A 20,324-nucleotide genomic window follows, 5' to 3' on the forward strand; every position below is an offset into this window, starting at 1 on the left:
ACTTGAAGCTGAAGGAAATGCTCCCTCTGGACCGGCCCAAATAACGCTGTCCAAGAAAGATCATTAGACAACCCCATTTGCCATAAACAATTATGTGCTTGTTCAATGCAAAAAATCTTTATATATTCCAGATATTCACATACCAAACATAATATTACAATTCAAACAAAGATTAACAAAAAAAAAAAAAAAAAAAACCCATCTCCCCAAACTTCAACACAAACTTCCACTTCTAGGAAAGGTGAACTTCAAAACAAATAACCACCTTCTTTAATTTTTGTAACTTCGTAAGCCTATGCTCAATCGGGAAAAGTAACCTAACACAAGCACACACAAAAAAAAACTAGGCGGCAGATGGGGCAGTAACAAAATGAGCAACTCCAGCCTCCAACAATACCGCCACAAATTTGTTGGTTTCACCATCTATAGCTGCGTTGTAGTCCAAGGACTCGTCATTGTAAATGTCCCTCCACTTCTTCACCAGCATCTTAATATCTTCCCAATCCATATGCTCTTCTTTCCCGGTGTACCTCCACGGCTTTGATCCCTGATCAAAAAATGAAAAATTAATTCGCCCCTTAAGCATTTTCATCATAAATCTACAAAAATGCTAGGGGTACATATAAAATGTACATATTATGTACATATCAGTTTTGTGGGGCCCACCTTGGGTCCCACAAAAATGATTCAAACCACCCATTATTTTTCAAACATTTTTTTATAGAGCCCTGTAAAAAATCAGCACAACCCGATATCGATAAGGATTTTTTCTTAATTTGTGGAAACGAAACTACTTAACTGCTTAGTTTCGCCCTTACAAATTCAAAAAAAATCTTTAACGATATCGGGTTGAGCTGATTTTTTACAGGGCTCCATAAAAAGATGTTTTAAAAATAATGAGCGGTTCGAATCATCTTTGTAAGACCCGAATTGAACCCCTCAAAATCTATATGTACATTGCATGTACATATTGTATGTACCAATAGCAGCACTCATAAATCTATTAAGCTGAGGAGAAATTAAGGTTTCGAGGAGTGGTAACGAGATCACTCACCGCAGCACAATAGTGAACAACTTTTACTTTGTCGACCTCGATGTTTTCCGGGTGGCGCCACATCATGGCCAAAACAAGGTTGTAGATCGGCGGGATAGGCACGTATATATATATATATATATATATCCCTAAAGAACATGTTCAAAAAGTCCTGCCACCACAATTAATGATTCAAGCCCAAGAATACATTAGTGCTAGAACAATTAAGGTCGACGGAAGATGATTTATTTAAAGAAATCATATGTCCATAAGCAATGATATATACAAATGATCTTCACAATGACATTTATTTCACAGATTTATTCTAGATTAATTGAAATTAAAAGACCACAAGAGTGATACATTACTCAAAAAAAACTTTTGCCCGCAAATCTGTTTATACAGAGATTTCATCTTGCACGATCATATAATAGAAAATAAAGTCACATAGGCCCCGTTCAGTTGTTAGGAAAGTACAGAAAATTATAAGAAAATCAAAATTTTCCCATAACTTTTGTAGTGTTTAGTTGCCAAGAAAGTAGTGAGAAATATGTTTTTAAGTTTTTTTGCAAGATTTACTTTCTTGCAAAAGTGATTCAACCAAAAGTATAGGATTTTGCATCACAGAAAAGTTTTCTCCATTGTGGGCCAAAATAATTGGCGGGTAAGAAAAAAAAAGCAAATGACGCCAATACCAAAAAAATACGAATTAGGTTCTTAGGCCATCCACAGTGACATAATCAAAAATGGATAACCAAAAGTTGACACATCAGCTTTTGATTATCCATTTAAGAGGTTGCTAAGCTTAACAATGTTGAGATCCACAATGGTCACTTCTAGTCCATAACTAAAATAAGGGATACACTACAATTTCACTCTCTCTCCCCTTGTGTTTTCCACCATTGATCACTTCCCTTCATTGCACTTTTTTTTTTTGCAAAAATATATCGATTTTCTCCTTTAATTTTGGGAAAAAAATTGGTGACTTCCTTCCCTAATATTATGAATTTGGAAAAAAAATCATGTACTCAAAAAAAAAAAACAGATGTGTTCTTGAATTTGTAAAAAAATGTAAGGTTCTTTATGTACTCAACCACAGGGAGAGGAATGAAAAAAGAATAAAATAAAAACGAAAAAAAAAAGTGAAATACCTTAATGTGGCGACAAATGTTTTCCACCATAGATCACTTCCTTCCATTACGATTTTTTTTTTTATAGCAAAAATATATCGATTTTCTCTCTTAATTTTGGAGAAAAAATTGGTGACTTCCTTCCCTCATATTATGAATTTGGAAAAAAAAATTATGTACTCCAAAAAAAAAAAAAATCAGATGTGTTCTTGAATTTGTAAAAGAATGCAAGGTTCTTCATGTACTCAACCACAAAGAGAGGAACGAAAAAGAATAAAATAAAAACGGAAAAAAAGTGAAATACCTTAATCCGGTGACAATGAGTTGAATTGTAAATGATTGAAAGATATGAGTTTTACTTTTGGAGGGAAAGAAAAAGAAAGAGTTTGTGGCTGAAAAAAATGAGATATAGAGTAGGTGAAGAAAATATCATTTGAAACACGCGTGTACATAAATTTTAGAACCAGTTAACTTATGTGGTGTGAGATCCACAAATTTTGATTATTGAAAAAAATGTTGCTAGTTTTGATTATCCAAAGCCCAAATAAGGCCATCCACAGTGGCATAATCAAAAGCAAATTATTTTTAAAGTTAACAATATTGGGGTAAAAGATGGCTCACAATGGTATAATTAAACTTAACAACATTCTTAGAAATAATCAAATTTTGAGTTTTGAATAACCAAAACTAACAACCTTTTTCGATAATCAAAATTTGTGGATCTCACACCACATAAGTTAACCGGTTCTAAAATTTATGTACACTCGTGTTTCAAATGGTATTTTCTTCTTATTTTCTATATCTCATTTTCTTCAGCCACAAACTCTTTCTTTTTCTTTCCCTCCAAAAGTGAAGCGCATATCTTTTAATCATTTACAATTCAACTCATTGCCCTGAATTAAGGTATTTCACTTTTTTTTTGTTTTTATTTTATTCTTTTTCGTTTCTCTCCTTGTGGTTGAGTACATGATGAACCTTGCATTCTTTTACAAATTCAAGAACACATCTGTTTTTTTTTTTTTGAGTACATAATTTTTTTTCCAAATTCATAATATGAGGGAAGGAAGTCACCAATTTTTTCTCCAAAATTAAGAGAAAAAATCGATATATTTTTGCCAAAAAAAAAACCGTAATGGAGGGAAGTGATTAATGGTGGAAAACATTTGTCACCGCATTAAGGTATTTCATTTTTTTTTTCCGTTTTTATTTTATTCTTTTTTCGTTCCTCTCCCTATGGTTGAGTAGATAAAGAACTTTACATTTTTTTACAAATTCAAGAACACATCTGTTTTTTTTTTTTGAGTACATGATTTTTTTTCCAAATTCATAATATTAGGGAAGGAAGTCACCAATTTTTTTCCCAAAATTAAAGGAGAAAAAATCGATATATTTTTGCCAAAAAAAAAGTGTAATGAATGAAAGTGATCAATGGTGGAAAACACAAGGGGAGAGAGAGTGTAATTGTAGTGTATCCCTTATTTTAGTTATGGACTAGAAGTGACCATTGTGGATCTCAACATTGTTAAGCTTAGCAACCTCAAAAATGGATAATCAAAAGCTGACACATCAGCTTTTGATTATCCATTTTTGATTATGCCACTGTGGATGGCCTTAGAAAGGCACTTTGAAATTTACGTGAGCAACAACAATTTCGACTACTGTGATGCTTTTGTTTATCTTGTCATTAGTAATTGATTTTTTTTAGAAGTATTTATTTATCTTGTCATTAGTCTTCAGTTTTGTTTTGTACTTACTAATCATCAGTTTATCAATGAGTTTTTGTATCGACAACTAATCAAGCATAGTTGTTTAACATTTGTTTATTTAGTTATTATCTACTTATTTTTTAAGCTTCATTTTTTATATGTTAAGGCTTTGCATTAGATAAAATACATTTTTCGGTATGTGTTAGCTCTCAAAGTTACTTTTAGCTATGGGAAATAAAGAAGTTTCTCATAAATGTTTTTTCCTGACAAATGAACCACTAAACTTAAGTTTTTATAAAAAAAATTTCTAATGAAAACTCACCTCACAGAAAAATAGATTTCTTTTTCTTTTACTTCACTTTACTTGACTTTTCCTGAGAATAACTTTCCTGTGCAACATTTCTGGCAACTGAACAGAGCCATAGAGAATTTCCAATAAAATCTTTATGCATAAATAATTGCTATATCTCTTCTTTTTTTGTAACTAATTGCTAGTATATCTAAAATATCTTACACAAATTCAAAATGACAAAAATATCCTCAAACTACATTTTCAAAGAAAGCTTCTCCAAAGAAGCTCTACAATATACATGACTTTTTCACCATCCCGAATGCCAAAAATGAACAAAAATTAAAAACCGCAGTTTCAAACCTTTGACAATTTATAATAAAGTAAGGGAGCAATAATCTCTTGTTCTATAAAACTTCTAAGAGGGTGTGTTGCTCCTTTCCTTTATTACCCTTTTTTAATGACGATTCTAGTAGTTTTGTATTTACATTTTTTTGTTTTGTATTTATTTTAAATTTATATACCTTTGACTAATTATGTTGTAGATATATAGGAGAGATCTAGCGATCCACACTTATTGATGGTTTGAAATGAAACTATGTCACCAAAAAATACATACCGATTCTATTCGGAGTTCAGAGTAGCAGACCTTTTTATAGAGATTAATTTATGTGCATCTAGTTTTGTCCGCATCTCTGCACGCAAATCCTTGAAATGGGAAAAAATAGGGTCGAAGTAGGAGAGGGATTATGATTACTTGCTCGGCAAAGGCGGTAGGAGGGGTAATTTTGAGGGTGGTCAAGAGGTCATCGTAGACGGAGAGACTGGGCTCGTACACGAACATGCCAGCATTGAAGTAGAGTGCGGGCCGGGGGCCCAACTCAGTGGGCCAGTGGACCTTATCGGGGCACTGCTGGCAGTACCCGATCTTGTACTGCGGGGTGTGGGACCACGTCTTCTCACAGAAGCAGTCCATCACGGCGTGGAAGTAGCCGTCCGGCAAGTCGAAGAGGTGGTCGATGTTGTCGTACACCTGGATGTCTCCGTCCAAGTATATCATCTTGTGGTACTCCACAAACTGCCCTTGTAAAAACACAACCAAGTGTTACAAATTTAGTACAATGGCTCACACTTTAATTTTGATTCTGGGATTTTAATTAGATTTAGCAACCAAAAGTGGAAAAAGGTTGGCAGGAATATGAATTTGGGAAAAAATTCACAAATCGTTTCTCTTATTTAGAACGGGAAATGAGAAGAAAAAATCAAGAATATCTTATAATATTGAAACTACTGGCACAAATCAGTCTATTCAAGGTTGCGATCCATCAGAGGTCATAGCACCCTTAAATTAGGGTGTAATAGATCATTCTTTCACTTATGTAATAATATGAAAAACTTTTGTCAAGCCCATTAAACACAGGGCCGGCTAGGGGTAAGTCCCGCAAGCCGGCCGGCTCGGGCGACCCTCTGACAAGGGGCAACAAAAAAAAAAAAAAATTGTATGTATACAAAAATAAATAAATAAATCCAGCAAAAAATATATTTATGGGCATCATCCAAAAAATTTTGTACAAATTTTTAAAAAAAAGTAAATATGTATGGTTTCCACCTACTTTAAAAAATTATGATACTTGAGAAATTAGGAGGGTAAAAGAGAGGTTTTTACATACCTAGGGTAAATAACAGATAAAAAAAATTAGGTGGGCAAATTATTAAGAGAAAAAATTAGGCGGGCTATCAGATAAGAAGAAAAAAAGAAAAGAGACGCTATAGCCAAAACAAGAAGGGACGGATGATGTAATTCAAGCTAAATGGACAATATAATCTTTTTTTTGTCCTTTTTTTTGGGTTGCTTGTATGTCTTTTTTTATACTTAACACTAGTGGGCAACGAGTCCTGTTATTCGCAATAAAGATTTGCAGACAACCACATAAGGAAAAACTCGTTTGGGCCCATTCCAGGTCCCACAAAAATCTAAAAAAATATCCATAAATTTTTTAATATTATTTTATGGGGCTCTATAAAAAATCAGCTCCAACGAACATCAGTAAGTGTTACTTTTGAATTCATATGGGCGAATTGAGCAGTTTTGCCCCAACGAATCCAAAAGTAATACTTACCGATCGATATCCCTTGGAGCCGATTTTTAACAGGGCCCCATAAAATAATATTAAAAAAAATTGGATATTTTTATAGATTTTTGTGAGACCCGGAATGAGCTCAAACGCATTTTTCCTTGCGTGGTTCCCTGTAAATCTTCCTTGCGATTAGAATTTTCGAATGGGCAACCAAGCGGCAGGTCAGGCTTAGGCAACCCAAATGTCGAGGCCGGCACTGATTAAACATAGCGGATCAAACCCAAGGTCAAGAAGTGGAAGTGCACATGTGCACATGTGCACACGTGATTCAACAGCTAGCCACTGGCTGTTGAATCACGTGTGCACATGTGCACTTCCGCTTACTGACCTTGGGTTTGATCTCCTATGTTTAATGGGCTTGACAGATTTAATATTTTGACTCCTTAAATTGAATTTTTCATTATAAGACTTCCAAACTCAAAGTAATTAATTATATCTGGATATTTGTACACTAGCTAGCCCCTTAGAAATTAATTCTATTTTACTAGTATAATCTTTCCCCCCTCCAATAATTAATTTTATATTTTACAGTATAGCTTATACCTCTTCTCTTCGAAGGGAAATATTGCAAGGGCTTAATTAATTTTCAAAAAAGTTTTGGGAAAAATTGAATGCCAGTGCGATGTGTAACAAGAAATTAAAAGAAACAAATTAATAGCAAAAGCGATATTTAATGTGATTAATTGTCTTTACAATTAGCTCCAATAAATTAGCAATTTTGATCATTAAAGTAGGCTTAAAAATATATACACACAGTCTTAGCTAATGGTCATGTCTATTTAGAGACTATTTGGGAGACAATTATTTGCCAATTGAATTATGATGAGAATTTTACTTTCATAATAATGTGCAGAATTGATTTTGCAGATGATTGATGCAAACATCTGCATTGAGAATCCCAAAAAGCTCAAGTTGTCATTTTCGAATAATGCATGATGGAAAATCATACTCTACCTCCCTTCTTAGGCAAGTTAAACTCTACCTCCTTAATGGACGCGAAAACAATATAGGTGAGTTATCATCAAACGATATATTTTTTATTTTAGTTTAAAAATATACACTGTTCAAGACAGCTCATTTATCTAATTTTTTTTTTTTTTGTCTAAATGGCATTTTTGATTTTTTTTAATGTAAACAAGTAGTATTTTGGAGTTACCTGAAGACAAAAAATATAGCGTTAACTCAGCCTAGGTAGCATGCCGCCCCTCCAAAGGGCAGCACTAGGGCTACGCATGGTCCGGATCAGATCAAATTTTCTATGAATTCAATCCTAATTTGCGAGTCATGGTTTTTGAAAATGAAATCCGTGTCTGGACCAAAAGTTTCACGGTTCGGTTCCAATCCAAACCGTGAGTCATGGTTTGGTCCCGATTTTGTCCACGGATTTATATCGACCAAATGCTTCATCCCAAACAAATGATTTTTATCCCATTGACATCATTTTCAAAGACTACTGTATTTTAGATAGAGCCAGAAAGGTTATAATTAAAGTGCAATTCATAAGGACATCTACAAACTCACAAATCACAACTAAACCTCCTAGGGTAGTTTCTAAGTAAAGCCAAAAAATATATTTACTATATGTTATATATATAACTATTTACTATGTGTTAAACTTATGTAGAAAAATTATGGAGCCACAAGAATCGAGGGGTTCTTTTTATCTTGTCTTTTATTTCCTAGTCAAAGTATCTATCCACACAATTTTAAAGTCTCTTTTTGAGTCAATCGAAGAGTCTTCTTAAGTTTCAAAAGTCAAACACATCTTTCAATTAGTATATGGTCAAGTCATTTTTTTTAATGTGTCTTGAAAATATAAATTTATTTTCCCATGTTGGAGGGATATTCCAACAAGTTCTATTTATATCATTTCCTATGAAGAAATCATTAGAGTGTGCTTACGTAAAATATAGCCTTTGGCCAGTGAGAAGTGCAATGCTATATTTGGTTTGGTTTGTTTTTGAAAAAAAATTTGAAAAATAGTAAAAGTAATAAGTGAAGAGAGATAGAGAAAGAAATATTAGAAGTAGAGGAAATCTATGGGGTATTTTTTGAATTTTTTTTTTAAAATAGTACATAGAAGAAAGCATAAATTTTTGAGTTAATTACTTGTTGCCCACTTTATCTATACACGTTTTTCATTTTACCCCTTCTTACTATAAAACGCTACAACCTCACCCTTTATCTTCCAATTCCTAACGCATAAGGCCTGTTGTTAGTCTGGGATCCCAAACTTAGTTAACTATTTTGTTTAAGTATGAATGAATGTAAGGGTAGTGGCTCTGCCATATTTTGCTGGAAACTTGACAAGTTGGACGTAGTTCACTAAGGCTTGTGGCCTTATATTTTGTTGAATTCTAAATTTTTCTGGATGTAATTGACTATGCCAAACTTAGTTAGCTGTTTTGTTTTACAAGGTTGTTTGGCCAAATAAACCACTTCGCTTTATTTTTTTTGTCCTTATTCAATTTTTTTTCGTATTTGTTATTTTTTTGAGATTATTGCTTCTTCATGACAAGAAGAAACTAAAAAGTAAAAAACTACAATCGAAATCCAATTTTTTTTAATATAGATGAAAAAATTGGTTTATTGGATTATTTTTGTCTTTATTAAAAAAATTAGGTTTTGATCGTAATTTTTTACTTTTTAGATTTCTCTCGTTATGACGAAGCAATAATCCCCAAAAAAATTGATGAAAAACTAACAAATGCGAAAAAAATTTGAATAATGACAAAAAAATAAGCCAAGTAGCTTATTTAGCCAAATAACCCCTAAGTATGGATGAATGTAAGGGCAGTGGTTCTGCCATATCTTTTGTTAACGGCAAGCCTTGTGTTGGGAATTGGAAGATAAAGGGCGTAGGTTGTAACGTTTTATAGTAAGAGGAGGTAAAGTGAAAAACATGTATAGATAAAGGGGGCAACAAGTAAAATTACGATCAAAACCTAATTTTTTTTAATAAAGACAAAAATAATCCAATAAACCAATTTTTTCATCTATATTAAAAAAAATTGGATTTCGATTGTAGTATTTTACTTTTTAGTTTCTTCTTGTCATGAAGAAGCAATAATTCCAAAAAAATTGACCAAAAAATAACAAATACGAAAAAAATTTGAATAAGGACAAAAAAAAAAATAAGCGAAGTGGTTTATTTAGCCGAACAACCCTGTAAAACAAAACAGCTAACTAAGTTTTGGCATAGTCAATTACATCCAGGAAAATTTAGAATTCAGCAAAAGATAAGGCCACAAGCCTTAGTGAACTACGTCCAACTGGTCAAGTTTCCAGCAAAATATGGCAGAGCCACTACCCTTACATTCATCCATACTTAAACAAAATAGTTAACTAAGTTTGGGATCCCATACTACCAGCAGGCCTTATGCGTTAGGAATTGAAAGATAAAGGGATAGGTTATAGCGTTTTATAGTAAGAAGGGGTAAAATGAAAAACGTGTATAGATAAAGTGGGCAACAAGTAATTAACTCTTCAAATAATGATCAAAAAAACAAATTTCAAATTGCTCCTAAATAGGAGTACTCCTGTAGAAACTAGAGAATCACCGCCTCTCTGGATCCATCAAAACCCGCAACGGTCGAAACCCCCTTTTCTTCTCTCTCAAGTCTCGACAATCTCCTCAAACCCCTTTTATCTCCATCGTTCTCTTCTCCCGCCCTCCCCATTCGAACAAACGATCTCCTACAGTCCTACGCAGAACACGACATGGACGACGACGATGACCACCACCTCCAGCAACCAGACAAGTCAATACCAAACCCTAGTTCCACCGCCTCCTCTCCACTCCGCACCCTCCCTTCCAAATCGGCCGCCCCCAAAGTCCCTCACAACCGCCGCCGGCGCCGCCAACCGAGCCCTAACCAAGCCCCTCGAGCCCACCCAACACCTCGTCAAACCCCTTATCTCCATCGTTCCTGTCTGTGAATCCAACGACACTAAGATTGAGCCGGCGGCATTTGTTTCGGATTTGAATTCGTCTCCTGTAACCGAAGATGTTTTCTAGGGTTTTGTCGCCAACCACCATCGTGGGGAAGTGCACCGCGCGCCACCACCCTTCTTCCCAAGCACCGCACACCACCACCGCCGAACCTAACTAGGAGTATTCGATCGCTTCTACTACGGACAACGAGTTCGGGTCAGACCAAGTTATTTCCACCCCCCCACCCCCCTTAAAGAATTTGTGTATTGTTGAACATCTTCTTCTTGAAGAACTTTCCGAATTTGAATTGAACCTACAAGAAGAAGAAGAAGACCTTTCGGAACGCCGTCGTGTTGGCTCTCTTTCTCTTTCTCTTTCTCTTTCGAATAAGGGTTTCAGGGAATATAAGTATTTAGGGGTTCTAATTATATTGTTGATGTTTGTATTTGAGTTACAGACTTAGGGTTTCTGATTATTAACTATTATAATTATTTCAGGAATATTGATTGTTGATTTGATTCAGCCAAGCTTGGCTCCCCGATGATGTACTCTTTTATTCACTGTGGGCATGCAGCAGCTTCAAATGAGTTTTGATTTAATGCCGCCCATGCATGGATTCTCATGCTATAAATCTGTATGTGTCTATTTATGTGTTGTGTTTGAATTTCGTTCACATTGGTGGGATTTTTGAGCGGGAGATCTAATTTCTAACATATGTTCATGTAAGGTTGTTCTGTTTGAAACACCACTTCTTAGAGCTCCGCTAAGAGAATTTTTCAGTCCTCGAAAGCAAGTAGCTGTAGCTTCCTCTTTGGCTACAATGAAATAGCGTGAAATAAAACATAAAAGTTAAAGTTTGTTCCGAGACCAAAGTTTAGGGACTTTTATGCAAGCAAAGGACACAAACTTCAGTTGAAAAATAAAAGTCAGGAAGCTTTTTATGGGATTCTGGGGAAAAAAATTCATAATGCACTGGTCTTGAACTCAAAAATGTTGCAAAGGAGGGTTTGAACTTGAATGTGTTCTTTCTTAATTTGTACCTTTCATAAAAACACTTCAGTTTGATTTTTGAGAATTTTCTTTTCCCATAAGTACCTCCGACTGCCTAAACAAGGGATAAACAACCACTTCTTAGTTTAGCTTTGTTTCCCCCCCTCCCCCCCCCTCCCCCTTCTCTTGTACTTTCCGCTTCTTTAAGTAGTCTTCTCATCTTTTAAGTAGAGTTTTGGTTTCTTCTATTCCTAGCTAATGATAGTTAAGTTGTTTTCAGAGTAACCCTTTGATTCTTACATTGCATGCACGTAATAGTGATAGTAAGATAAGCGCATGCGACCACGCCAACCAGAGAATATATTGTTATCGGAAATGGATTGGCCTGTTGGAGACTTGGAGTTGTGAAATTTTTGCATTTTTTGCTTAGCTTGAGTAATTAACTACTTTATCATTTGATGATTGGCTTTAGAAAGATATGACTGGTGTCTTCATGGGAAAACATGCATGCATATGACTTCAGTTTATTATTATTCTAATGTTTTTGGGTAAGTAGCTTCACATTGATTCTTGAAACGCTCCTAAATATGAACAAAGCAAGCTGGTTATGATGATATACTTCTTTTCCCCCATGTAGTCTTAAAGATCAAGTTTGCATATTTGTTGAGATAAAGGTGCTTTCCTCAATCAACATCTTGGTTTCATTCTCCTTCAGGGGGTTTATTAAATTTGTTTAATGTTTTGTTAGCATGACTATGAAACTATCTAACTTGTTTTTCCTCAAAGTAGCCAAAATGTGGGTTTCTTCCATTTTCAATATATATATGAGGCAAATGTCGTTAAAAAGAGAATAGCCTGCTTCAGAATGCACCAGTATATATATATATATACAGTCAGGTTCCGGTGAGGGATCCCTTATTTTTTTAAAATGCGGGACTTTCCTTCCCGGTTGAATTTCGATGATCCGAGCCGCTCAAAGTGATCAGAACGTGATTTTAAGGGTCCCCGCGAGAAATCAGCAAAAAAAATGACCGGGAAGGGCTTCATCCGAGCAGTTTTCATTGAACGGTTCAAAAAAAACTGCTCGGATGAAGCCCTTTCCGGTCATTTTTTTTGCTGATTTCTCGCGGGGACCCTTAAAATCACGTTCTGCACACATTGAACGGTTCGGATTTTCAAAATTTGATCGGGAAATGAAAGTCCCGCATTTTAAAAAAGTGAGGGATCCCTCACTTGATAATTTGTGTATATATATATATATATATATATATATATATATATATATATATATATATATATATATATATATATATATATATATATATATATATGTGAGGCAAATGTCGTTAAAAAGAGTTATATATATATATATATATATATGAGGCAAATGTCGTTAAAAAGAGAATAGCCTGCTTCAGAATGCACCAGTCATTGAAATTGCATGAAAGAGAGGTACATTTTGTTTTTCCACTTTTTCTCGTAGTGTAAGTTGGGAATGAGAAAGCTCTTATCCAAATGTGAAATTCAAGTATTCGATATAATTCCACCTTGCTTTCTTATAGATCTGATGCAGTTACTTATTTGATAGTCATTTTAGGTTATTGTCTCAACAGGGTCTTTTTTCTCTGCAGGTATCAGAAATAAGAAAATATGATCCGCTCGATAAGTTCTCTGGATCCAAGGACAGAGTGCATAAAGCAATCAAGGCTCTCTGTTACTCCTCAGAACAACTTCCCTGTTTTCTTGAACGGTTCCGTAATATATGGAGGCTTGGGTGGTGGGAGTGATAGTATTAATCATATGATTGGGAAAGAAGACGTTCTCAGGTCTGTGATTCAGATAGATGATGGCCTACGCACGACAAATTTCCTACACCTTGTTGCTGAAACTGTTTTCAGATCAGGATTACTAGATCAGCTTCTCAAACTTCAGAAACTTGATGTCTGACTTAGGTGCAATTCATGCCTATTACAACTTTATTTCTCAGCCTTGTATGGTGTGTAGAGATTTGGGTGAAGACAAAATGTCGGACAGATACAAGTATCTGCATTCATTGTCTTTGGATGAAAGCTTCAAAATTAAACTATTTGATAGCTGCAACTGCAAAGGACTTGAGCATGATGATTTGTTTTCGGCCAAGGAAAGATAAGGATATAGAATTTTCATTTAGTAGTGTATTTCTAAAGTCAACCAACCAGATATTCGATTACAAGGTATGCAGCAATGCCAGACATCATTTAAAAACTCGGCATTTAAAAAAGCAGCACGTGTGACTGACTGGTGTCAACTAAAGTTAGGAATGATTGTGCATCATATGGTTTTCAGAAACCCTGAAGTATGGGTTCTTACATAGGATCGAATGGTAGTTTGGTGCAATATCATTTTTGTTTATTGTTTGTTGTTTTTTGCTTGCTGTTTTCATGATCATAAAACATGGAACTTGTTGACAAACTGTACCTGTTTTCATGGAATTTGTTGACAACCTGTTCGTTTATAAAATCACGAAAAAGATTTTTATTCGTTCCCAAAATTGTCACTGCTCAAACATTTGAAAACAAAAGGTGTTTTTGTTTTCAAAGAGAGTGTCTGAAAGTGTTGAATAGCAACCAAGCATTAGCCATTGCCATTTTTCACATTAAAAATGGATGACACCTTATGACTAGAATCTCTGTTTTAAAGAAAAAAAAGGAGGCAAATTTTTGAAATGCCCTGTTAATCAGGGGTAACGTTTTAAATATGGCACAAAACCCAAACCCAAATTTTTAGGATTCTGTGTACTAAACCAAGGGCCCATTTGGTTTGCTAGTTTATTTGCTTATTGAATGCAAAATATGCTAATTTTTTTTTTTTTTTTTTGGCTACAATTAGATTATTAGCTTTAATTCTTGTGGGAGAATGAGGGAATAAGACACAACTTGAGCGAAATGCAAATAAGATGGTGAAACTAAGGAGCCCTGGTTGATCTCATATTTGCATGTGTTATGAATCTATGGTTATCTTGATGTATCACTAGTGTTTATTACATTTCCTCCATATGATAAGTGGTGATTTTATCTCCTGATGCTTTCATTTATTACTGCTCTGGTACATCATACAGTGGCTAAATTTCAAATCATCAAGTTTCAAATGCATAAGTAATATTTTTTTTTTCCAGTGAATAGTGTCTTTTCTTGCCATATGTATAACTTACAGAAGTTGCTATTTTCTAGGCATCTTTTATTGATCTCGATATGAAGCCATTGACTTCGATATGAAGCGTTTGAATAAGATGGAACACTATTATGAATTAGGCCATTAGATAGTCAGCTGCAATGCTCACATTACGAATGGAGAGCATCAAGCGGGTAACTCTGTGTCCATTGAGGCTTATAGAACTGCATATTTGGTTCAATCCAACATGTGGAAGATGTTTCTCATGCTAGAGATCCTGCTGGTAACATCTTTGTTTAATAACTCTTTTTCTGTATTTCCATCTTCAGTTGTATTGCTGTATATATTGGATATATAGTCGATCTTCTCCTTTCTTTTGCATCCCCTTCTTTTCAGCCCTCTTTCCCCTTCATTTGTCCGTCCTTGAATAAATGAGAGCACGGAAGTTTCTGGCTGAGTTTTGCGCTGAAACTTAAATTTTCCCAGATATTGGTTATTTACATTTCTCTCCTCTCTAATTTTGCGTGAGCCGCATGGCATATAATTCTTATTTCATGCCTGTCTGCCAATATGCTCCCAACTTGTCTGCCAATATGTTCCCAACTTCTATATAATATAAACTTGGTACCTACAAATGGTTGTTTGTACATATAGAGCATCTACCACTCATAGTTGTCAAAGGCGCGCGCCTAGACGCAAGGCGCACCCCCAGCGCCTTGTTGACCCAAAGGCGAGCAAAAAGTGTGCTTCTTTCAAATCGATCAAAAAAGTGCAGACAACACAATTATTTTCAGAAATAAATATTTTTTTGCATAGGTGCGCCTCTCTTCAAAAAGGGGCGCACCTCGCCTTGCGCCTCTTGCCTCGCCTTCCCTGAATTCCTTCTCTCTTCGTTCAACTCAGCTTTACAAGTCTTCATTAGATGTTTTTGGGTCATTCCTTATTGGGACTTACATGGTCGGACATTCCTGTCATTTTGTTGTATCATGAGGGGCGATTCATGATCTATAAACATGTTGACAGACTTAAACTTGTTGCTTTTGTTGTCATTGTACTCTTCATAAGGGGGGTATTTAGAGGGTGTTTTGTGAGTAGAGGGTTATGTTTCTATGCAAATGGTTAACCCATTTGGTTAGTTGCTATTTAGGTAGGTAAGAGTGCTCTGATTTCAGAAAGTTAACACTAAAGACATGCAAGTGTTAATGTCTTCCTAGGTGCTTCACTACAAGAAAAAAGGGAATACCCGACACTTGGTTTCCGGCGTTTGTGACTTTGTGCAAAACCCCACTAAAAGTCCAAAATTACTGTAGCCGAGCGGAGACCTCTTCTACCTTAAAATTGCACCATCCCCCTTTTATAAAAAGCCTCCCAACTGCTACCGCATAGAACAAAAAAGAAAAAGAAAAGGAACAAGCGTTCCTCTTGATCTAGGGTTCCCTACTCTTTGTTCGTTCGCCTCCTCTCGATCTGCGGCTCCCTCATCAGCGCCTCTTGGTACGTTCCTCTCTCTCTCTCTCTCTCTCTCTCTCTCGTTGTATCTGTATTTCTCTTTGGTATCTATGCGGGGGAGTTGGGGTCGCGGGGTTGTAAGCTTCAACTACGGTTGGGTTCAGAGGGAGCGGATCGGGTTAGGGGTGGGGAAGGGGATATGGGTTGAAAAGATAGGGTTGCCGATAAAAAAATAAAATAAAATTTAGGGATTATGATTAGAGGTTGGACAAGTTAGGGTTTGTGGTTAGGGATTGGACAGATTTAGGGATTTTTGGTTATATTGTGGTTAAATCTGGGGCTTTTGTAGACATTGATTAACGGTTTTACACTGACATTGGAGCTCTTGAATAAGGCCGCTAGATTTCCTGTTTGCTTTCTGTTCTTACGCTGGGTTAGATTGTGCAACTAAGCGGTTTCTTACTTTGTTTTGCTTTTGCCTCTCTTTTCGATCCCACAAGGTTTCCCCCCTCCTTTATGTGTATTCTCAGAGTAACACGCGTGGATTAAAAGAATGTTGTCAATAGTGCTTAATAATGGGGGAATTGTCTCTGTTATTGTAATGGTGTTTCTATGAATGTCATCGTTCATAAACATTTAGTTTTTGCAGGAGTGGGAGGAGTATGGGTTTTGCTTCTTGGTGGCCAAACTCAGTGGACTGTGGTCCCTGTTGCAATGCTGATTTCTATTAGCAGCATAATTGCAGCTGATATTTATGCTTTTGTTGGTGGCAAGGTACTTGTGCTTGTATAATCGAGCAGTTGGACTCTGCTATCTTTTAATATTTGTATACCATCTTAGATCCTTGCTAATATATCATATAACTCTTGAATTCTTTTTCTTTTAGTTGGCCAAAACAAATATATACTACCTTGATTTCTAGAATATGTCATTTATGGGAAAGAAGAATGTTCCATTCCATCTTAGGTGTTCTTGAAGACCTCTTTTTATTTTGTCAGAAAGGCTCCTGTTGATCCCTGGTTGGCACTTGCAGCTCCAAAATTTGTGTCTTCTTATTTGGTTTTGTTCAAATGGTTTTTTAATTGATTGGAGGGAGGAAAAACAGATACATTTCATATGACTTCATTGCTCGATCTACCAACTGGGTCGGCTGGACATAAGTTTCCCAATTAGGAATTTTGCGTACACTTTGTTAGTGACACTTTATTTGTTTCTTTTCTGATGGCTCTATTAGCATTTTTATGGGTTCTATTTTGGGTTTCTGATGTTTGTAACAGGTTGCCAAATATCTACCACCTCTTGGAAGTCATTATCATCAATGCTATTCCACTTCAAAGCCAACTCTTGAACTTCAAATTATGGTGATTTATGTTCATTAGATTCTGTGACTCTCTTAGAATTCTTTTAAATTTCTAATTTGTCATTCATTGAGTTCCACTCTTAATACTTTATTTTCCTTTTATGAGTTGGTGGATTTTCGCAGTTTGTTTGTTTAGATTTTGAACTTCACAGCCAACTCTTGAACTTCAAATTATGGTGATTTATGTTCATTAGGTTCTGTGACTCTCTTAGAATTCTTTTAAGTTTCTAATTTTTCATTCATTGAGTTCCGCTCTTAATGCTTTATTTTCCTTTTATGAGTTGGTGGATTTTCACAGTTTGTTTGTTTTGATTTTGAAGGTTGAATCACAAGTGGAGCTTTGAAGTATCAGTGGGGGGATTTTATGTAAGTTTTTTTTCCATTCATTTTCTTGACTCTGAAGTGGTCTTTTGTAGTGCATCTTACAATATACCGACCCAGATGGATATCGGTACTTGATCACTTCGTGTTTGGTAAAAACCTTTTGTGAAAAATCCATTTTGACTGATAATTCTAACTCATCAATTAACCTTAACGAAGGGTTTAAGCATCTAAATCCTTCACTGGATAGTATTTTCATTTCTTTTTTAATGGATACGCAAAAGGGGTGATGTGAGTAACTGTAGAAAGATTTCCGTAATCCACAGACTGATGAATATGTGTGAGAAACTGATTGGCATGGCTGTGCTAATTTTGGTATGATTTTTCCAATTGGGCCCTTCAACGGGAGATGCTCAAGTTATGGGGTCGGGGTATTTTAGTCATTTCGCGGGTGGGTTTTGGGTGGCGCCCACGTGCACCGTTTATTTCCAAATTACTTTAGAGGGTTTTCAGACTTTTGCAATTTTCCTCGTGTCCTTTTTTGGTTCTTCCATTTCTTGTTTCTTGTCCGTTTGTGTGGGGTTTTTTTTACGGAATGTTGATTCACAAAATATCTGCCTATGTCAGCAGTCTTGATGTTTGTTACCTTCCTCTCTCTCTCTCTCTCTCTCTCTCTCTCTCTCTCTCTTCCCTTTGGATCTTCAACAGATGGGTAGGACTTTCTTCTCTCCCTTTTGCACCTGTTCTCCTCCCTGCGAGACAAATCACACACATCACAAAAATTCTCCGATCATGTGTTCTATCTCATTTCGCATCATCTGAGATGCGGGTACTACTATATACGATTATTAGAGAGAGAGGAGGGCCGGTCTGTTGAACTCTGGCCAACCCAGAAAACGGCCAGAATCCGACGACGGCGATGGAGGCAGCGGCTGACTCTGTGTAGGGACGCTTTAGATCGTCAAAGAAGATGGCACCGATATAAAATGCCTCCTTCGTGTTGACCCACCGACTTGGTCCGTCGTCGATTCAGATCTCGAAAAGCCAGAATTTCGGTACTCTCTCTTCCTCCGAAATCTAGGTCTTTCTTGCTGCAGCAAAGGGCCATGAGCAGAAGCAAGATGTGCGGCGCTGAGGTCTTTGTGGTCTTCGGATCTTCTAATGCTATTTAAGGTAAAGCCCATCAAATTCCCTCCTTTATATTTGAAGAGATTTCTATCTATTGAATTTTACCCCCTTTTTTTTGATTCATTAATCGTAAGATATTATTGTATTTCTTCTTGTTTGAGATCCATCAGTGCATGATTATTTTTTTGTCAACATGTGTCAGTTTGTTTTCTTTTTTCTTCTCTTTCATCCCTCCTTCTAAATCCTCCATTTGGTGAAATCAGTAGGTTGCCATTTGGGTCCGTTTTGTCCAATCAAGCCCTTCGATTGGCGAGCCTCAAGTTATGGGCTCGGGGGCTTTCTGGTCTGGTTAACTTATAGAAAACTTTTCAGCCTAGGGTTTCCTTATTCCTTGAGTTTGATGCACAAAAAGTATGTTTATGTTTTTAGGTAAAATATAGTTCAGTTGTTTGTTATGTTTGTGCTAATTTTGATTAATAACGATGAATATGATCATCGTGATTTCTTCTTCAAGACTTGCAGATCATGGTTGGTCCGTACAGTAGAAGATCGTGGGAATCACTGTCCACCGTTTCGATCGTTGCATCTACAAGCTATTAGAGGTAACCATTTCAACTGCAAATAGCTATTTTATGTCATTGAATATCGTAGTTCATTTTCCCTTGGTTTTTTGTTGTTTCCCTCTTAAATCCAAATTTTGAGTTTCTGAAATTTGGGCCTTTTGTATTTTTTGTTTGGAATCAGTTGATTTGGGTAATATGTTGTGTCAATTTGTTACAAATTAGGTTTTTCACTTGTGCTGATTTTTAGAGGATGTAATCGGATATAAATTGTGCACCAGGTCAAGTTTATGAATCTCACTTTAGGCTCTAAAATCTTGAGAGTTTAACCTAACCCTTATGCTATGACCTTTGCATTGACATTTTACTCTTAGTTTTTCCTTGGCTCTAGAAATTGGATTATCATTAGTCGTGGCCTATGTGAAATAATCAACTTGGAATTGAAATGAGTATTAACACACAGTATGCGTCTTTCAGTTGCATCAACTATGGTGGTTATTAAGTATTTCGTTTCGTAAGTGTCAGATTTGGGCAAGCAACCTCTCTCTCTGCTATTAAACTATGCGTGCCTCTCTTGCCCTTGCCCTTGCCCAGCTCTAGGTATGTATTCCAACATCTGAAACTGGACACATAGATGGATATTGTGTCAAATTGAATTCATTTTGCCATTTGTGCTTTCGTGTTTGTTAAATGGGGTATAGGTTGCCCGGCCTTAATTTACTAAGTTTATCTATCCTAATATGTTACAGTTGTTGGGATATCTTGGTATTTTGATAGTTTCTATTGTCATACGCTCTTGCTACTATTTATATAATTACTCCTATATGATATCTATATCCAGTTGTATGATGTCTATTCTATGCAATGTTGCTTTCCCTCGAATTATGAACATGTGTGCAAACCAAAAGGCCCTTGAAACCATAGGTTTTTTTTGAATGAGTTGTTTCACTAAGAGTTTTGTGTATAAGTACTCATTTCCCAATTTTATCGCATAGTGCATATATATATTTGTTCCAAGACTGTTGTTTCTGTTCTAGAATTGTGTGTACGGTGTAGTCTTTTCTATATCTTCGCTCTGCTTTAACGTTTTTTTTACTCAAAAAATCAAATCCAATTTTTTTTAAAAAAGGGCATTT

General features: G+C 35.8%; 3 protein-coding genes and 1 long non-coding RNA gene across 4 annotated transcripts; 2 read left to right on the forward strand and 2 right to left on the reverse strand.

Moving 5' to 3' along the window:
• Positions 1–214: 214 nt before the first annotated feature.
• Positions 215–1,155, reverse strand: LOC131326655 (galactinol synthase 2-like). Its single transcript, XM_058359506.1, has 2 exons — positions 1,055–1,155; positions 215–547 (listed from the first exon to the last, which is right to left on the reverse strand). The coding sequence occupies exons 1-2, from the start codon at positions 1,118–1,120 to the stop codon at positions 344–346; spliced, it is 270 nt and encodes an 89-aa protein (XP_058215489.1). The 5' UTR covers positions 1,121–1,155; the 3' UTR covers positions 215–343.
• Positions 1,156–4,409: 3,254 nt separating this feature from the next.
• LOC131327739 (galactinol synthase 2-like) lies at positions 4,410–6,388 on the reverse strand. Its single transcript, XM_058360875.1, has 3 exons — positions 6,368–6,388; positions 4,916–5,236; positions 4,410–4,448 (listed from the first exon to the last, which is right to left on the reverse strand). The coding sequence occupies exons 1-3, from the start codon at positions 6,386–6,388 to the stop codon at positions 4,410–4,412; spliced, it is 381 nt and encodes a 126-aa protein (XP_058216858.1).
• A 3,458-nt stretch (positions 6,389–9,846) lies between these two features.
• LOC131325595 (uncharacterized) lies at positions 9,847–12,092 on the forward strand. Its single transcript, XR_009199745.1, has 4 exons — positions 9,847–10,446; positions 10,728–10,864; positions 11,858–11,894; positions 12,010–12,092. It is a non-coding gene; the product is annotated as an uncharacterized LOC131325595 (long non-coding RNA).
• A 468-nt stretch (positions 12,093–12,560) lies between these two features.
• On the forward strand, positions 12,561–19,788 carry LOC131327740 (inositol-pentakisphosphate 2-kinase IPK1-like). Its single transcript, XM_058360876.1, is given in 12 exon segments — positions 12,561–12,575; positions 12,622–12,672; positions 12,852–12,931; positions 12,933–13,163; positions 13,165–13,299; positions 13,301–13,433; positions 14,430–14,653; positions 16,469–16,593; positions 17,097–17,545; positions 18,598–18,673; positions 19,143–19,230; positions 19,714–19,788. Coding segments are annotated over 7 exon segments (690 nt in total). The 3' UTR covers positions 14,475–14,653; positions 16,469–16,593; positions 17,097–17,545; positions 18,598–18,673; positions 19,143–19,230; positions 19,714–19,788.
• Positions 19,789–20,324: the final 536 nt, after the last annotated feature.

This window comes from Rhododendron vialii, chromosome 5a (assembly GCF_030253575.1).
Source record: "Rhododendron vialii isolate Sample 1 chromosome 5a, ASM3025357v1".
NCBI classification, from domain to species: domain Eukaryota; kingdom Viridiplantae; phylum Streptophyta; class Magnoliopsida; order Ericales; family Ericaceae; genus Rhododendron; species Rhododendron vialii.